This window comes from Quercus lobata, chromosome 11, assembly GCF_001633185.2.
Source record: "Quercus lobata isolate SW786 chromosome 11, ValleyOak3.0 Primary Assembly, whole genome shotgun sequence".
In the NCBI taxonomy this organism is placed as follows: Eukaryota; Viridiplantae; Streptophyta; class Magnoliopsida; order Fagales; family Fagaceae; genus Quercus; species Quercus lobata.
Window position 1 is genome coordinate 29,674,272 of NC_044914.1, and position 14,369 is coordinate 29,688,640.

A 14,369-nucleotide genomic window follows, 5' to 3' on the forward strand; every position below is an offset into this window, starting at 1 on the left:
CTAGGGATAGTATTATAGTATTATACACGTGCGGATTACTTATTTTAAATAAGAAAATCAAGAGAAGGTATAATTCTTGAAACACAGTCTTGGTCCGGTTCTTCTCCAAAAAAAAAAAAAAAAAAAAATCTTGGTCCGGTGCCACTGCTAAAGTGAGCTTTTTTTTCTTTTTTCTTTTTTATTTCAAATCTACATGCTTAGGTTGAATTCCAAACAACTATCAATTGTGGATAAAAAAGGTTTCTAAAAAAAAAAAAAAAAAAATAGTGGATAGTAAAGGATTTAAGAGGGCAAAGAATTCTCTCCTTTTTTTAGATTCTCAAAAAAAGAAAGGATTTTTTTTTTTTAAGTCTGCTTCCTAAATTTATATATTAGGCACATTTTAACTGCTTTCATATCAAACGGTAACAATTTGTTGCAAAAAGAGATTTCCTTGTTGGGAATTCAAAACATTTTTCTCTGTCTATGTTTCTTTCTCGTGAAGATAAAAGAATCAAATGTACCACTTAATTAAATAAAGGAAAAAATTTAACTGATGCCTTAAGGATATTAGTTTATGAAATATTTTTAGAAGTTTTTTATAGGAAAGAGAAAAAAGCAACTGAATTTTTTGATAGATTTATTCATTTCCCATGAAAGTGATATTAAAACTTTTCTCCCTTTCCCCCTCCCTTATGTGTGTGTGTGTTTGTTTCTAAAAATAAAAGAATGGATAATTGTCTCATATTGCTTAAGAGAGTGTGTTGTGTGTAGTATAACTTGTGCTACCTTCCCTTAAAAGTTACCATGGCTTTTGAGTGAAGTTGTGGTGTGCTTTTATGTTAGAACCCCTTTCCCTCTCCCTTGTGTGTGTGTGTGTGTTTGTTTCTCCAAAAAAAAAAAAACTTTTCTAAAATGACCCATCAACATATACCCTAAGGACACTCATTAACTAGACCCTTAAATAAATGAAGAAACTCTTTATTTGATCCCTAAAATTTATTAATGTTGCTGAAATTAAGGAGTAAACTAAGAAATAATTGTAAAGAAATGTAGGAAATGCAAAAGCAATGAGAGAATGAGAGAGAAAACACAAGTAAAATGGGAAAACATTTTCCAGAAAAATGTTTTACTTCAAAACAAACAGAGTGTTAAATTCTTTTCTATTTTCAAATGTCTATGGGCATCTTTATACACCTTTACAACACCTAATACATTATATTCTTTATTTTACAATGCATCATATTAAAATAATCTTACTTTAATGCTACTCTAGGAGAGAAGAGGAGAGTAAGACTTTTTTTTTTTTAAAGGATAGAACATAAAGAGAAAAAAAAAAATTAAAAACTTTACACAATATTGCTACGGTGGTATTTATATAACCACTTTAGCAAGCTGTAAAAATTTATGAAAAATGCCACATTTGGGTGTTTTTATGCATTTTTTTGTGAATAATATCATTCATGTATTTGCATTTGTGGGTTTCACAGTACCCAATGAGAGTGATCTAAGATTGGTCCCCTTTCTTGTTTAACAAAGCAGCTTAATCCAATTTCCAATTGTTTCATTAGTGGGCTATATTTTAATAACGGTCCAAAAAGTTGAAACCTAACTGGTGCCGATTATCCCTACTCATACGTGGCTACCCACTGCCCACTTTTGGGTCCTTCAAGATTTCCATTCATTGGTATAAACACCAAATTTGAATTAAATAAAGCTGTAGTATATCTTTTATTCTGAAATAAAATTACGTTAGATTAAAATTTGAAAACTTGCCACAGCTTGAAGAAGAAGAAGATAGAATTGATGCAGAAATATTTCATTACTTTGTTTTCTATCTTTACAATTGAATGGAGAAAAGTTTGACTTGCTAGTAGTGACCTTCTGCTTTGGTGGTAGCTCCAGGGAACTATTTGAACATTTCTTTGATATGAATGATTTGAATAATAATTTCTAAGCACACAATCCACGTTGAAGATATAAAAAAACATTGACATATTGTTATCTCTGCTTCCTTTCTTCCATTGTTATTGGCTGGTAAAGAAAGTTTGTTGAATAATGAATATACTTAATAGACTTCGAATTCTTTGACCATTTAGTAACAAAAAGCCTAATACAAAAATTGAAGATAAGTTATACCCACCTAGCGTACCTAAATCTCATACATCAATTAGTCATTGTACGTACCTAATTGAGAGCTTGATTCACGAATCCATTGGTAACACATAAAGCCTATTTGGTGTCAAAATCATATATCCATTTTTACAAGTAGATGTTGAGCTTTGCTTTACAAGAACTTTAGCTTGGCATATTGGACACAGATCCATCAATAACATGTGTACAAAGCAAACACTAATGTTTAATTCAAGCACTAGAATTGTTAAAATGTGCTTGAGTATACTTCTCTTACTGGTTTTCTCTACCATTGCCTTTTCTCAATCAGTCATTGAATATGTACCAGGATATCCTGGCAAGCTTCCTTTCAAACTTGAAACTGGGTAAGCAAATTTATTAGTATACACAATTTATATGTGGCTTCATTCTGAGATAATTAACATCTACAAAATTTTGGGTTGGTGTAATTAGATACATTGGAGTAGGAGAAACAGATGAAGTGCAACTATTCTACTATTTCATTGAGTCTGAGAGGAGCCCAGCCAACGATCCCCTTGTCTTCTGGCTAACTGGAGGCCCTGGGTGTTCTGGGTTCTCAGCACTTGCCTATGAAATTGGTATGTTTTTCATCTCTGGCAAAATAGCTAAACAAGGAATGGCCTTAATGTGAAATTATCTATTTTGAGATGGATGCAAGTTAGGGGAAAACTACGACATTTTTTTTTTTTTTTTTTTTTTTACAACAATAGGGGAGTAGGATTCGAACCCAGATTCTTTTAGAGCAGACAATGTAGTTGAATTGAATTGCAAGGCTCTTGGTCTTGTAAGGGTTCCGTCTACATTTTTTAAAAAAAATTTAAAAAAAGGGGTAAAAGTTCTTTCAATAGAAATTGTATGTTGCTAGTTATTTTATAGACGGTGAATGATTTGAAGTTGTGGGTGCAGGTCCATTGACATTTGATTATGCATCTTTCAATGGGACTTCACCAGCAGTCACAGTGAACCCATACGCATGGACTCAGGTGCATAATTTCATATATCACTAACCCTAGCTTTGCTCTTTAATCAAATTTTCTTCATTTTTTTTGCTAATCTTTTCTATTGGAAACTCACTATTATAATTAATTTATTCAGGTGGCCAATATTATATTTATTGATGCACCAGTTGGAGCTGGATTTTCATATGCAACAACCTCAGAAGGTTACTACACCTCAGACACAAAATCAGCACAACAAAGCTATACCTTTCTGAGGAAGGTAACCAATTTATCCCTTTATTGTTAAGTGTTAAGCAAAATTCTAATGTATCTTGCAATGTAATTGTGGCAGTGGTTGCTTGATCACCCACAATTTCTTGGAAATCAACTCTACATTGGTGGTGATTCCTATTCTGGTCTCATTGTTCCTATGCTCGTCAAACATGTACTCGAAGGTATTAGAACAAATTTAATTGCATTTGGTAAACAATGGATATAAGCTAATGTTTCGTTTATACTATGAAAAATAGGCCTGGAAGCCGGACTCAATCCAACAATGCAACTTCAAGTATGTGATTTAATCCTGTAACTCCATTAATTTTCATAAGGAAAATTGTTAAAACTACCATTGATTTTATTATAAAATGCTTACAAACTGATGTGGTAATAAATTTCATTCATTTCACTTCAATATTTAAAAAATGAATTTCTAAATTACTCTTTGCTGATATTCGAAAGGTTTATGTATTAAATATATAGCATCACTAGTATTACTCTTTTAATAAGAAGATGAAGAGAAAGGATCTTAGATTTGAAAATTTACATTTTTTTTTCCTTCAATTATTATTCATTTTGTGTTTTTGGGCAATCACTGAGGTAGATTGTTCCTTTGAATTGTAACAGGGATACTTGCTCGGGAATCCAGTGACAGATTCTTATACTGATGTCAATTTTAGGATCCCTTATGTGCACAGGGTGAACCTTATATCAGATGAACTCTATGAGGTACAAAAAAATGATGATAATTAGTATTTGCCTTCATTTTGATGACCTCTCTTCATGAAACCCTATCAATAATCTCAAACTCAGGATCACTTGTATGCTTATAATATACATGATAAGTTTGAAAGCCTGAAAAGCAATTTGTACACTCACATCAACACATGTATAAATTCATAAATATATACATTGTCACATATACGAATGTATGTAAGTGTGTATGTCATTTTGGGGAATAGAGAGGGAGGGTTCTGTTTTCTTGAAGTAAAAAATTTTTTAGGTTCTTTTAAAAAAATGTTTTCTACATTAAATTAAGAGTGTGTTTTTCCTAACCAACAAAAAACGATTTTGGTTTGATCAAGCTTTACTGCTACTCAAAACTAACAAAAAATGAGACAACATTTTTGGAAAATAGTTTACTTGCAAACAGGGGCCTTAGTTACTATAAGCTTGCGAATTATGGTAACTTACTCGTGTTTGCTTTGCTTGGTGTCATCCATTTTTAGTCACCATCCATACACTCTTTTCTTTTTGCTAACTTTGAATGATTTTTCTTTTCTAGGCGGCCAGATATAATTGCCACGAGGATTATGTCAATTATAGTATTAACAATACACTATGTGTGACAGCTCTTCAAGCAATCAAAGAGGTAAATTAAATATTACTACTTTTCATGATCTTGCTGGTGAATTGTGTCTCTTAACTTTTAAGGGAATTGAGAATGAAAATGAAATTCCATTTGAATTTGCAGTGCCTTCTACAAATAAACCTAGCACAAATTTTGGAACCTCAATGTGCTTTTGCATCCGGAAAACCAAAGGAGGTTGAATGGGATTTGAGAGTTCAGGAGTCAAAAACCATGAACTACCTCCTCTCAGAAACCAAACTTCCTGAACTAGAGTGTCGGGTAAACCTACCTTTCTCTCATAAATGTGGTTGTCGAAGTTTGCTATATCATGTATATTCTTGAAATGTACATGAATTTATGAATTCGATCGACTTATTATCTGTAGGGCTTTACATATGTGCTCGCTTACAAGTGGTTGAATGATGATAGAGTCCGAAAAGCTCTTCATGTTCGAGAGGTATGTATTAAATTAAAGATTCTCCTAAAAGTTTATCTTCTTAGAAGAAAGTAAATTTAATCATTTAACTACATAATTCTTACATTATGCATTGTAAGAAAGACTTCACCTTGAATGAATAAATTAAAAAAAAAAAAAAAATACTAATGATGATTTAATGAAACTTGTCAGGGAACCGTAGGTTCATGGGTAAGGTGCCCCAAATCTTTGTCGGGTTACACAGAAGATGTCACAAGTAGTGTAGCATATCAAAAAAATCTCACAGAGACCGGTCTCCGGGCTCTGATATACAGGTGGATTTCTGTCCTATTAAAAACAAATTGTTTTTCCTTCACTGATTTTCCTGGAATTCTGAGTAACAATTGTCCTGAAATTTTTCTCATTTGCAGTGGGGATCATGACATTTCTGTTCCATGGGTTGCTACATATGCATGGATAAAAGCTCTTGGTGTCGCCGTTTTTGATGAATGGCGTCCATGGTACCTTGATGGTCAAATTGCTGGGTGAGCACTTTTAGGATTTACATTACTTCTAGAATATTAGTGACAAAAATTTTAGGTTTTAAATTGGTTTAGAATTATCTTTTTTTAATTGATTAAATGACGATTTATAAAATTGTCCATATGTATTGATTAAACAAGTCACATGACTTAATAAAATAAAAATTATACGACTAAAATTACACATAAATGATCATTTCAATTGCCATATCATGCATAGGAACTAAGGTTTTTCCCAAATTTTATCTCATATTGTTATGCTCGTTGCAGATACCAAGTGAAGTTCATGAATGATCAGTACCGCTTGACTTACGTAACTGTAAAGGTAACGGATTAAAAAAAAAAAAAAAAAAAAAGCACAAAACATTTTAATTTGATTTTCTTATGTTTATAATGTTTGAAAGATTAAAATGAAAATACAACTAATCCATGTCCTATAATATACATAGGGTGCAGGTCACACGGCGCCAGAGTACAAGCACAAGGAAACCCTTGCTATGGTTGATAGGTTTTTTGCTCGCTATCCAATCTAATTGGTCGTTGAAACTAAGAAATATCGAGTTATTTATATTCTTGCTTGGAGGTATATTTTTTAATAAAGTCTTGTTTTTTATTAATGTAATCGGAAGAACATTTGGGAATTCAATATCTTGCGTTCTCAAAATTGGACTTGGTAGAATTGATGCAATGCAAATACAATGTAAATTGCATAATTTAGTTCACTGTTCAAGTTTGATGCTAGGAAACTTCGGAATTTCTTCCAAGTTGCCTGTTTACTTAAAGAAAGAAGCAACATATCGAGCAGAAAGTTTTGTGAACTTGGAATGAATTAATGATCAGTCATACTCTTGGTATTAATGAAGAATGATTGTGTGGTACAGTGGTAGGCCTTATTCATTAATCTGTGATGTGCTGATGTAGCATGTTGGTATTGAAGGATGTAAGCAATGGTTTTAGACACTAGCTCCTTATTGAATTTAAAGTTTAAACTCTTTTTGAATAGAAAAATGTTTGGCTCCAACCATCAATAAGAAGATAACATATGTCTTGTTATGTGTAACGCACATGCTTAGTTGATTTGGTTAAGTGAGCCATGTAGATCACATATGTCAAAGACAAATATGAACTTACTACTAATGGTTGGATCGCAAGGCTCACCAAAATTTGTCATTTCTGATATATGACTTTGTCCCTTTTGATATATGATGAAATTATACCGCGTTTATCCAGCCAACCGCCAATCCCTTTATAGCAATATAAAAGGAAAAATAAATTGAGAAAATAAAAAAGAAAAACAAACATACCAAAACAAAGCATATAAAAAGCAAACTCAGAATTGAAAATTTTATATTTAACAAGCTTAAATAAAGGAATTTATCTGAAAAGAGTGTAAGTCATGACCAAAGACAATAAGTTTTGATGTTCGTAATGATTCCATTCAAATCACCAAATTTCACACGATTTCATCTTTGGCTCTAATGGTTTTACTAGCATTTTTCTATACTTCAAAATTCTTCTGAGTTGACTTTTAACAATTTCTCTATTCAAGTATGGTTTGTTCTTGCCTGTTCTATGTCAATACATCTCTATTTGCAGGATTGATATCAAATACAATACCTATAAGATAATAGCAATTAAGGGGTTGAAATTGAGAGTTGAATAAAATAGTTTTTAATCTCAACCGTTGAATAATTAAAGTGAATAAAGAGTAAAAAAAAGTAAAAATGATAAAAATATTTGTGCAAGGACTATGGAAAGGTGAATTGCACCCAATCCAAATCCATTTGCATTGAACAAGTGCAGGCCAATTCCAAAATTCATAAACAAAAAAGAAAGGCATAAAATCCCCTAAAGAAAAGCCCTAGATTAGCAAAAACAAAAAGGAAAGAATGAGAGTGAACCCACTTATTAAAGTGGGCTACATGCCGAAACACTTCTCACCTTATTTACCGGGCTTTTATTAGTCCAATAAATTATCAAAACCCGAGTTCGGCTAACAACACGCAAATCTAAAGCGGGCTAAACTTTATGGTCCACAACTTGAAAATTTAAGCGTAAACTGGGAACAAATTATAAAGTTTCTTGATGCTCATATTTGGAAAACTAATTCATTCGAATTGAATTTAAAAGGATTAAATATGAGGCATATACCAATAAAATGCATAAAATTTCATTACCGTTAATCATAACTAATATACTTATATAATTTTCCATTATTTCATTTTGTTATAATTAGCCATCTCTAAATCAAAACTATGTAATTTACTTTGTTAATGCAAAGTTCTCTCTGTTGCTAGGTGGGTGAGCTCTCTCTCTTTCCCTACAGTAGTAGAAGTGTTTTGTCCCTTCTAAGAAGGAGAGTTTTGTTCTCTAAGGCAACAAGTTTGTCATTAGAGCTTGTGGATTTTTTCTTTGGGGGTTAACGGAAACACTAATTAGGCTATCTTCTCTCAAAATTGTATCATGGAGGATCTGGCTGCCAAGTGGAGCACTTTCTTCTTGTCAGAGAGGGAGACAACAGGCTTTGTTCTTCAATGTGACCAACGATCGGGGGAGTTTCTTTTAGCAGCACAATTTTTAGCCCCTCGATTTTTGAATTTGGAAGCAATGGCGAGGACCTTCAAACAGCTTTGGAGGTCTACCAATGGTTTCAAAATTCAAAATCACAAGGAGCAGAGAGTTTTATTTGTTTTTGACAATCTGGGTGATGTGTATAGGATCTTGCAAAACCAACCATGGAGTTTTGACAAGCACTTAGTCATGTTGCAAAGATACAATTCTGATGTTCCGATATGTGACTTGATTTTCAAAACAACCCTATTCTGGGTTCAAGTTCACAATATTCCAGTTCGTTATATGAATAGATAAGTGGCTGAAGATATTTGCGAAATAGTTGGTGAGGTGCAAAAATCAGCAAGGGCAGTGGATGATGATAGTGGTCTTTTCATACGAGTTCGAGTCCTCATAGATATTTCTCTTCCCCTATGCTGTGGAAGGCTAATTACAATGGAGAATGGAGAAAAAGCTTGGGTGAAGTTCAAGTATGAGCGGCTGCCCAACATCTGCTTTTGGTGTGGACATCTGAATCACAGTGATAAGAACTATGAATTATGGATTGATAGCAAGGGTACACTTACACCGAAGCAACAACAATTTGATTCATCGTTGAAGGCAGCCCCGTATACATCAGTAGGTAAGGACGTAATTTATGTCCTTGGATATCATGAGCGAAAGAAGACCAGAGTTCATGCCACGGCTCAAGTCTTCAACTCGTAACCAAGTGCAGTGGAGGGGCAGGCGGGTAGTGGTGGTCCGGTAGAGGTGACTCATTCATCCTTTGTAACGGGCAAAAGCAGTGATAAGGGCATTGATATCAAGATCAAGAACAGGTAAGGACCTGTATAAAACAATAGTTGGACAGAAATACAAGACAAAAGGGTTGAGATTGAGTCAAGGCACTAACAGATATCAAGTTAAAAGAAAATGAAGGCACACAAAGGACATTTGTTAGGGTAATATGAGAGGAAAGCTTAATTGTACCAACATGAGTCACAAGTGCAGCCTCCCCATTGGGTAATTCAACCACAGAATGTGAAATTGCAATAAAAGAAGTCAATAAATGCATTGAACAAACTATGTGATCTGTAGCACCAGTATCTATAACCCAAGTTTCAACACCAAAGGCCTTTCTATTCATAACCTTAGCAGAAAAGACTGAATGTGGTGAACAAGGAACAGTACCTACAACTGTATTGGATGGCAATGAAACATCATTAACTTTGTGAGGCTCTTGAACTGTTGAAGTTTGGTAAGCTCCAATCAATGACAGAAGTTGGTGATACTGATCAGGAGTGAATGCAGGTGCTTGAGTAGTGACAAAGTGATTATACTCAATAGTTGGAGCCAAGCAATGCCCTTGAAACTGATTTGTAATAGGATTATGATCAGTATTAGAAGCTAAGTGATGGCCCTGGAACTGATTTGCAACAGCTGAAACTTGATGAGCCATCATATTTTTGTTCTTGAATTTGTAGCCAGGTGGAAAACCATGGAGTTTATAACATTTTTCCACAGTGTGTCCCAACTTTCCACAGTGAGTGCACAATGGCCTTTCTTTTCCTTTTGGATTTGTGCTTGAGCTCTTGGCAGCCAAAACCGTAGATTCAACTCTAACAGAATTAGTAACTGATCTTTGCATTTCCTCTTGGATAAACAAAGAATGAGCCTTATTAACAGAAGGCAGTGGATCCATGAGCAAAATTTGTGTTCTGACTTGAGAAAACACATCATTGACTCCCATGAGGAACTTCATTGTTGCTTCTTTGATTTGAAGATCCTTCAATCTCTGATTAACATTGCACACGCATTTGCCACAGGTGCATTGAGGAAATGGACTAAGATTCTGGAGTTGATCCCACAAGACCTTAAGCTGAGTGAAATAATCAGTGAGTGATTGTTCTCCCTAATGGAACTCAGCAATTTGTTTTTGGATGTTGAAAACCTTGGTTCCATTTCCTTGACTGAATGTGTCTCGAAGCTCAGTCCAAATCTCAAAAGCAGTATCTCTGTAAATGATACTACCCTGAAGTTTTGGTGATACTGAGTTGATGATCCAAGTACCAACTATATTATTAGCACGAATCCATGCTTGAACAACCGTTGGTGAATTCACGAGTGGAGAAGAAATGGTTATAAAACCATCTATAAAACCAAGCTTATTTTTACCAATCAAAGACTTTCTCACTGATCTTGCCCAAGCAAAATAATTTTCTTCTCCAACCAGAGGCTGAGAAGTGAGAATAGCCCCTGGATTTTCTCCTGGATGTAAGAACAGGGGATCATTGAGATTATATGAGTCTTGCGAAGAAGATGAAGATTCAGTGGTAGAAGTATTAGCTGTTGTGGCAGCCATTAAGGCAAAGAAAAAGCTTGAGAAGATTTTAGGAAAGCTTGAGAAAGCTTGAGAAGAGCAACAATGGTGGACGATGAAAGAGAAATTCCCAAATCTGTAAAACCCTAGAATTTCAAGCTTTCTAGGAGCTCTGATACCATATGAGAAAAGAATGAATTGGGAAAAACTAATTACTTTGATTAATTTACTTTGTGACTTTATATACATCACCAAGTCCAGCTAAGAACGAGAAACAGAGCACTGAGCTAACAGATCCTAACAACTTCTCTCACGTGTAAGTAACTAACCTACTCACGTGTGATTACAAATGGAAGAAAGTAAAAAACTAAACTACAAGTCGTATATTGCTAATGAAAACTAATACAGCTACTAAACGACAAGAGCTTCAGATATGACTTCATGAACTTCTGCTATACATGTTGAGCCATGTTTCTTCTGCTCCAATAAGAAGATAATATGCGAGAGAGAGAGAATGAAAATTATGATCTCAATTCAATAATGAATCTGTACAAGCTCTGCGTCTAAATACTAAAACAAAGACCTGGAAAAATATCCCAAATCAGTTACAACCCAAAATCAGTTACGGCACGTGCAGGAGTCTGTTATTCCACGTGTGAAATTCCTCCAAATTAAATACATTGAAAGCTACAAGTAGTTTTACATATAGAAAATACAAAACTACAACAACAACACTACACTGATGTCGTTTAGGCAAAAAACTTATTTCTTCGTTGCTTTCTTCTTTTGCTTTATCTCTTTTCTGTCTTTCTGATGTGAGCTACAATCTTGATACTCCCCCTCAAGATGAGAATTGGGATTGTGGATATTTACTTGCCCCTTATCATTGCTTGCTATGAGAATGTCATCAACATATACTAACAAAGCAAGGAATGAATCTCCTTGTTGCCTAGTGAAGAGTGAGTAGTCAGCCTTAGATTGAGTAAACCCAAGTTGAACCAATGTGTTTGAAAACTTAGAAAACCATTGTTTGGAGGCCTGTTTAAGTCCATAAAGTGACTTATTTAATCTGCATACAAGCTGTTCTCCATGCTCCCCCTTGCTGTGAAAACCAGGTGGAAGAGCCATGTAGACTTCTTCATGCAAGTCACCATGAAGAAAGGCATTATTTACATCAAGTTGGCTAAGGAACCAGTCTTTCACAGCAGCCACTGCAAGTATACACTTCACAGAAACCATCTTGGCAACAGCGCTGAAGGTTTCAAGGTAATCTAAGCCCTCCTTTTGAGTAAACCCCTTTGCAACCAACCTTGCTTTGTATCTTTCAATAGCCCCATCAGCCTTATACTTAATCCTATAAACCCATTTGCATCCTATAGGATGTTTATCATGAGGCAAAGGAGTGATAGTCCAAGTATTATTGGCTTCCAAGGCAGCAATCTCAGCATCCATGGCATCTTGCCACTTAGGATCAGTTGCAGCTTGTGAAAAATACTTAGGTTCTGTGTTGGTACAAATTGAGCAACAAAAGGATTTGTAGGTAGGAGATAAAGTAGCATAAGAAAGATAAGAAGAAAGAGGATGGGAAGTGCCTGACTGGGACTGATTGGAGATGACGGTTGATGAAATTTGGTTGCAATGATAAGCCTTAAGGTAAGATGGAGGTTTAGGCACCCTAGTAGACCTTCTAGGAGCATCAGTAAGCACAGCTGGAGTAACAGAAACAGCATGATCAAGAACATCAGTAGCAACATGATCAAAAACATTAGGAAATGCTTGATCATCTGAGTCAAGATTATGATGAATCTGAACAAAAGAATCAACATTGACAGGTGATATAGGATCAAGCAAGGCATGAGGGATGGAAGGAATGCTAGGCAAAGGAATTAAGGCAGATGAAGGAAGAGGAGTGTGTGAAGTAAAAGGAAACACCTTTTCATGAAAGATGACATCCCTAGAGATGAAAATAGAGTGAGATTGAAGATTAAGCAGCTTGTAACCCTTGATATTGAACGGGTATCCTAAGAATACTGACTTCCTAGCTCTAGGGGTGAACTTGTGTTTATGTGGATTGACATTAGTAACAAAGCAAAGGCAGCCAAAGGTCTTGAGGTGAGAGTAAGAAGGGATTTGATTGAAAAGCACCTCATAAGGAGACTTATTTTGCAGAAAAGGAGTAGGAAGTCTATTGATCAAATAGACAGCTGTGAGGATGCAATCACCCCAGAAAACAAGAGGAATGTTGGACTGAATTTGCAAGGCCCTAGCTGTTGCAAGAATGTGCTGATGTTTCCTCTCCATAACTGAATTCTATTGTGGAGTGTAGACACAGCTTTGTTGATGAATAATGCCATTAGAGGTGTAAAAATCAAACATGTTAAACTCTAAAGCATTATCAGTTCTAATGGACTTAATAGGGGTTTGAAATTAAGTATGGATCATTTTGTAGAATGAAACAATCAAGGGCCTAACTTCAGATTTAGTTTTCATGAGGAAATCCCAAGTGGCTCTTGATGCATCATCTACAATTGTAAGAAAGTATTTATGTCCAGCAGTAGTAGGAATGGAAAATGGCCCCCAAACATTCATGTGAACAAGATCAAATGAATGAATAGCTCTTTTATTTTCAAAAGGAAGGGGTAGTCTCTTTTGCTTTGCCAAAGGGCATACAATGCAGTCTTTGGTACAACAATTTTGCAAGAAAGGAAAAAGGCAACTATTGTTTTCTACAGGCCCTTACCTGTTGGAACACGATTGGAATAGGCAAAATGCATGATGGACTCTATCTGTTACAAGCATCTAGCCTTTCTCAAGCTTCCAAGTCTCTTGATGATTTTCTTCTCAAGAATAAGTCTATTTCTTTCACTGCCTTTTCCTCTTCTGTTTCTCATGCCAACTTGTATTCTCTATGGCATTCTAGGCTAGGACATCCATCTGACATGAAAGTTCATGCTTTAGGTCATCTTTTTCCTTTCTTGCAAAATTGTTGTACCAAAGATTGCATTGTATGCCCTTTGGCAAAGCAAAAGAGACTACCATTTCCTTTTGAAAATAAAAGAGCTATTCATTCATTTGATCTTGTTCACATGAATGTTTGGGGGCCATTTTCCATTCCTACTACTGCTGGACATAAATACTTTCTTACAATTGTAGATGATGCATCAAGAGCCACTTGGGTTTTCCTCATGAAAACTAAATCTGAAGTTAGGCCCTTGATTGTTTCATTCTACAAAATGATCCATACTCAATTTCAAACCCCTATTAAGTCCATTAGAACTGATAATGCTTTAGAGTTTAACATGTTTGATTTTTACACCTCTAATGGCATTATTCATCAACAAAGCTGTGTCTACACTCCACAATAGAATTCAGTTATGGAGAGGAAACATCAGCACATTCTTGCAACAACTAGGGCCTTGCAAATTCAGTCCAACATTCCTCTTGTTTTCTGGGGTGATTGCATCCTCACAGCTGTCTATTTGATCAATAGACTTCCTACTCCTTTTCTGCAAAATAAGTCTCCTTATGAGGTGCTTTTCAATCAAATCCCTTCTTACTCTCACCTCAAGACCTTTGGCTGCCTTTGCTTTGCTACTAATGTCAATCCACATAAACACAAGTTCACCCCTAGAGCTAGGAAGTCAGTTTTCTTAGGATACCCGTTCAATATCAAGGGTTACAAGCTGCTTAATCTTCAATCTCACTCTATTTTCATCTCTAGGGATGTCATCTTTCATGAAAAGGTGTTTCCTTTTACTTCACACACTCCTCTTCCTTCATCTGCCTTAATTCCTTTACCTAGCATTCCTTCCATCCCTCATGCCTTGCTTGATCCTATATCACC

At 35.1% G+C, this 14,369-nt stretch overlaps 3 protein-coding genes across 3 annotated transcripts; 2 read left to right on the plus strand and 1 right to left on the minus strand.

The window, feature by feature from the left end:
- The first annotated feature begins 2,075 nt into the window (after positions 1-2,075).
- On the plus strand, positions 2,076-6,533 carry LOC115967711 (serine carboxypeptidase-like 18). The gene is made up of 14 exons (XM_031086846.1): positions 2,076-2,477; positions 2,566-2,711; positions 3,040-3,116; positions 3,229-3,351; positions 3,424-3,526; positions 3,602-3,639; positions 3,975-4,076; positions 4,633-4,719; positions 4,822-4,977; positions 5,084-5,155; positions 5,327-5,448; positions 5,545-5,658; positions 5,926-5,980; positions 6,105-6,533. Exons 1-14 carry the CDS (start codon positions 2,314-2,316, stop codon positions 6,186-6,188), a joined length of 1,443 nt encoding a protein of 480 aa, XP_030942706.1. The 5' UTR covers positions 2,076-2,313; the 3' UTR covers positions 6,189-6,533.
- A 1,585-nt stretch (positions 6,534-8,118) lies between these two features.
- Positions 8,119-8,931, plus strand: LOC115966696. The gene is made up of 2 exons (XM_031085872.1): positions 8,119-8,449; positions 8,549-8,931. Exons 1-2 carry the CDS (start codon positions 8,119-8,121, stop codon positions 8,929-8,931), a joined length of 714 nt encoding a protein of 237 aa, XP_030941732.1.
- Positions 8,932-8,981: 50 nt separating this feature from the next.
- On the minus strand, positions 8,982-10,567 carry LOC115966697. Its single transcript, XM_031085873.1, has 3 exons — positions 10,157-10,567; positions 9,196-10,057; positions 8,982-9,052 (listed from the first exon to the last, which is right to left on the minus strand). The coding sequence occupies exons 1-3, from the start codon at positions 10,565-10,567 to the stop codon at positions 8,982-8,984; spliced, it is 1,344 nt and encodes a 447-aa protein (XP_030941733.1).
- Between the last annotated feature and the right edge of the window lie 3,802 nt (positions 10,568-14,369).

Excerpts from the sequence above, each read along its gene's own strand:
- LOC115967711 (XM_031086846.1), top strand. The coding sequence starts at position 2,314 with ATGTGTACAAAGCAAACACTAATGTTTAATTCAAGCACTAGAATTGTT. Across the intron at positions 2,478-2,565 it reads CCTTTCAAACTTGAAACTGG|ATACATTGGAGTAGGAGAAA; the intron begins GTAAGCAAATTT and ends TGGTGTAATTAG. Across the intron at positions 5,449-5,544 it reads CTCCGGGCTCTGATATACAG|TGGGGATCATGACATTTCTG; the intron begins GTGGATTTCTGT and ends TCTCATTTGCAG.
- LOC115966696 (XM_031085872.1), top strand. The coding sequence starts at position 8,119 with ATGGAGGATCTGGCTGCCAAGTGGAGCACTTTCTTCTTGTCAGAGAGG. Across the intron at positions 8,450-8,548 it reads CAATTCTGATGTTCCGATAT|TTGGTGAGGTGCAAAAATCA; the intron begins GTGACTTGATTT and ends TTTGCGAAATAG.
- LOC115966697 (XM_031085873.1), bottom strand. The coding sequence starts at position 10,567 with ATGGCTGCCACAACAGCTAATACTTCTACCACTGAATCTTCATCTTCT. Across the intron at positions 10,058-10,156 it reads GTCAAGGAAATGGAACCAAG|AATCTTAGTCCATTTCCTCA; the intron begins GTTTTCAACATC and ends GATCAACTCCAG. Across the intron at positions 9,053-9,195 it reads TGCACTTGTGACTCATGTTG|GTCCTTACCTGTTCTTGATC; the intron begins GTACAATTAAGC and ends TGTTTTATACAG.